General features: G+C 39.8%; 1 protein-coding gene across 1 annotated transcript; it reads right to left on the reverse strand.

The window, feature by feature from the left end:
* Positions 1–1,209: 1,209 nt before the first annotated feature.
* Positions 1,210–3,777, reverse strand: LOC139392986 (serine protease FAM111A-like). The gene is made up of 2 exons (XM_071141294.1): positions 3,501–3,777; positions 1,210–3,303 (listed from the first exon to the last, which is right to left on the reverse strand). The coding sequence occupies exons 1-2, from the start codon at positions 3,579–3,581 to the stop codon at positions 1,210–1,212; spliced, it is 2,175 nt and encodes a 724-aa protein (XP_070997395.1). The 5' UTR covers positions 3,582–3,777.
* Positions 3,778–4,020: the final 243 nt, after the last annotated feature.

Genomic DNA, 4,020 nt, shown 5'->3' on the forward strand with positions numbered 1-4,020 from the left:
GAGACAGGGCAGTCCTGCTCTCTGTACAATACAATCAGTAAAGTATTTAAAAGTGTACTAATCTAACAAAGCAAGATATTCTCTATGAAATAATAAAGGATAGGATACAACATATTAATTCAAGACAAAACAATGATTGAATTCAACATGAGTAAAAAATAAAAAAAACAACGAATAATGATTCACCGTAATCAATATACCAAAACTGTGATTTGTTCAACCCAGTGTGTCAAACCTGTATCTTTTGATGAGTCTGTACACTCTGTTATGAAGTTCTGTCCAGAGGAGATTACCGGGGGGATGTTTCCATTCCCCTTTACCAGTCACTATTATTCATGATACAGCATTGGCTCTTCTTCTACCTTATCGCTGCATTACAAAGTAAACATCTGCAGTCTATTCAATGTGTTGTCATTTGTCTGATGAAAACCTTTGTAACTCCCATTTTTCATTTCATTTTATATGTATATTGAAAGCAGTAACTTTCCTCAATGTAGGTGGAACATTTCATGACTCTAGGACAAATAAAAATGTATACAAGATATCTTCAGTAGTTTTGAAATGTAATGTTTGTTCAATGTGTAAAATATGGCCGTTTTTCTTCTTCTTCTTCAATATCCTGAAAAGTGTGTTTTAGGGACGAGAGGTTTTCACCCGGACAGTGATGATATGTGATACCGTGGCTTTCCTAAATAATATGGCCACATCACCATATCCCTCTATAGCTTACGTCTACAGTTGCAAATGAGCGAAGGGGACGCGCGGGTAGCCTAGAGGTTAGAGTGTTGGGCTAGCAACTGAAAGGTCACTGGGTCAAATAATAAAGGTGACAAATCTGTCTTTTTTTTTGCTCCAGCGGTACTACTATGGCTGACCCTGTAAAACAATCCATTTCACTGCACATATCTGCTGTGTGTGTGACAATAAAAGCATTATTTTTTTCATTTAAATGTCCTAAAGATGCTTCCCAACACACAGGTGACATCCACAGCCGCCCTAACTTCTGTTAAAACACAGTTCAGCACCTCAATTCGATCCTTGATGTACCTACACTTATTTCAATGATCAATTTCTGCATCTCATCTCTTTTACGACTTTTTGATATTGCCTTCCATATTCCGTCAAGGATATCAGAGTATCCAGGCTGCACTGTGTGTGTCATCTCGATGATAAGGGTTAGGGTTAGGGGTTAGGGGTTAGGGTTAGGGGTTAGGGGTTAGGGTTAGTGTGTGTCATCTCGATGAGCTCAAACAGATGTGGGTTTTCCATGGCAACATCGGTGAATCTTGCCAACATTTGAACATTGTTTGTGTCCACCAAATAGACCAATACGTTTTCTAGAATGGTCCTGAGAGGGATTGCATATTCAATCACACTCTGAGTTTCTTGAGTTTCCTTACATTTGTACAAAAAGCCACCAGTATGCATGGCAATCACCTGGCAGCCATATACTGGGATGCCATTAATTACTTGACAATGACTGGGATTTATAACCGGAGACCCAGAGGCTCCATTAAAGCAGAAGGTGTTATAGGTCAGCACATTCAGATTCCCCTGCATTATCTGCTCATGAAACTCTTTGTCCAACTCATCACCCAAAATGCTTTCTTTGATTGACATGATGGAGCTCTCGTTCTCTCCTAAATGTTTGATCTGAGCTGCATTTCTTTGTTCCACCTCTATTATGGTCGTGTAGTCCATCTTTTTAACGCCTCCATCTGGATGGCCAACGATGTAGATCCCACCTGTCTGAGGGACTGGGCCATACTTCTGAAGGACACCTGGAGGAAACTTATAGCCTTTTAATGGGGTACTCAACTCCAGTATGGCATAGTCAACCTGACGCCCCCACCTATCAACTCCATATTGGAGGGCAACCACTTCTGGTTTAACATTTACCTTCCACTGACCTGATCCAAGTGGGTTGTCAAAATTAAACGTGACAGTTGTGGGAACCGACAGTGTCTTTCCCTGAAGTACATCTTTATCCTTGAACAAATGACCATTTGTCAGGATGAAGTTATCGAACAGCAGGAAACCTGTTCCTTCGATGAATTCGTGTTCGACCTTACAGACTGAGGTGGTCACTTCTGCCAGCTCTGTTAACCTGTACACTTCAGTAAAACCCACCGGTTTCTTACCAAATTCCTCCCTCATCAACTCTATCACTTCAGACTCAGATTTCCCCTGTGGATACCTACTCTTCATGTGATCTTGTAAACGTTTAAACTGGTCGCATAAGATCTGCTGAATTTCCCTAGAATCTGGCATGGGAATGTATTTTTGTTTCTTATTTGCCTGTATTTCCTGTCGCTCCTGTGTCATATTTCCCACAGAGGGCCCCTCCTCCGATGTTGCACTTGAGTTGGACTGAGAGGGCCCCTCCTCCGATGTTGCACTTGAGTTGGACTGAGAGGGCCCCTCCTCCGATGTTGCACTTGAGTTGGACTGAGAGGGCCCCTCCTCTGATGTTGCACTTGAGTTGGACTGAGAGGGCCCCTCCTCTGATGTTGAACTTGAGTTGGACTGAGAGGGCCCCTCCTCTGATGTTGCACTTGAGTTGGACTGAGAGGGCCCCTCCTCTGATGTTGAACTTGGGTTGAACTGAGAGGGTTGTGTGGTGTCACCCTCAGATTTGATTCCTGTGTCGGAAATCTTAGATTTTTTGGTGTCATTCACTTTTTTTTTTCTCGGTTCCGTTAGAGTAATTTGAAATGTGCGATCTTTTATGTTGTTTACTACAGTGGATGCAGTAATACATGCGTGTTTTTGAGGTACCTCACAGAGTACACATGACTTTTCAGACACTATGTCTGAGAAGCGCCCATCTGATTCCAAAGCTGACTTGACTGTATCCCCAATTTTTGCATAGATACACAGAGGGCCAAATTTATGAAGTTTTTGTTTTTTAAGTAGCTCTTTAATTGGGGTATATTGCCCAGCTTCTGTCACAACTAAGAATGTGACAAATGTGGATTTTTGCTGTTCTTTTCCCTGTGCAAGTTCTTTTCCCTGTGCAAGTTCCCTTTTCTCATCTATGGCCGATGTTTTAGATTTAGGGAAAGTGAATATAACGAGGGGCTCATCTTTCTTAATTAAGCAACATGGAAAGTGCTCGGCTATGGCCCCTTTTTTATTCACAATGACAACTTCTCTCCCCTTCACCTTTTTCATTAGTTTACAGAAGATCTCATTTCTTTTGAGAACTTCTATTATTTTACCAGGTTTGGTACAGGTGATTTCCCCTTTATCTGTCAGGCCTGAGTCTCCGCTAGAAAAGGATAATCGGTGACAGTGTTCTTCCTGTGGAGAAATTTATAAAGAATGTTACTAATCTTTATAAATATTATGTTTGTCTGGTTAAATTATAATAAATTGTGCCCCATAACATTTCTGTATTCCAAGGATTTTTAAACGTGTTAAAACCTGATAGTCGTTATCAATATAATAAACAATTACTTCTTGATTGATTAGAAATGTGTTCTAAACATTATACTGACCTTGGTATTATGAGGTTCAGGTGTTTTCATCTTTTTGTTAGTTGAAGCCATTTGATCTGATGATGGACCGCTCTGGGACATTCCTGAGCTAAGAATATGTGCACAAGGGTTTACAAAAAGAGTGGGGAACACCCAACAGGATTCAACATTAATTCATGGACTAAACTAAAACAAAGTTTATAGTTTTAACAAAAAGAAACATCACAACAAATCAATTATAACATGGGTTCTCACTTCACAAGTAGATTGGTTTTTACTTGTCATGATTGGTCAAATGTGATATGAATGGGAACCACATTTTGGATTCTCTCTTCCTCTTTGTTCTAGAACATTTAGTCAAACACACTTTAATCCCTGAACATGTTTCATATTATCATGGTTTAAAAGACATAAACAAGACCAACCTGAACCCTTTCCTTCTCATTGTAATATATATGTATATATATATAAACACTAACAAGACTGACCTGAACCCTTCCCTCCTCATTGTAATATATATGTATATATATATAAACACTAA

This window comes from Oncorhynchus clarkii, chromosome 33, assembly GCF_045791955.1.
Source record: "Oncorhynchus clarkii lewisi isolate Uvic-CL-2024 chromosome 33, UVic_Ocla_1.0, whole genome shotgun sequence".
Classification (NCBI taxonomy): domain Eukaryota; kingdom Metazoa; phylum Chordata; class Actinopteri; order Salmoniformes; family Salmonidae; genus Oncorhynchus; species Oncorhynchus clarkii.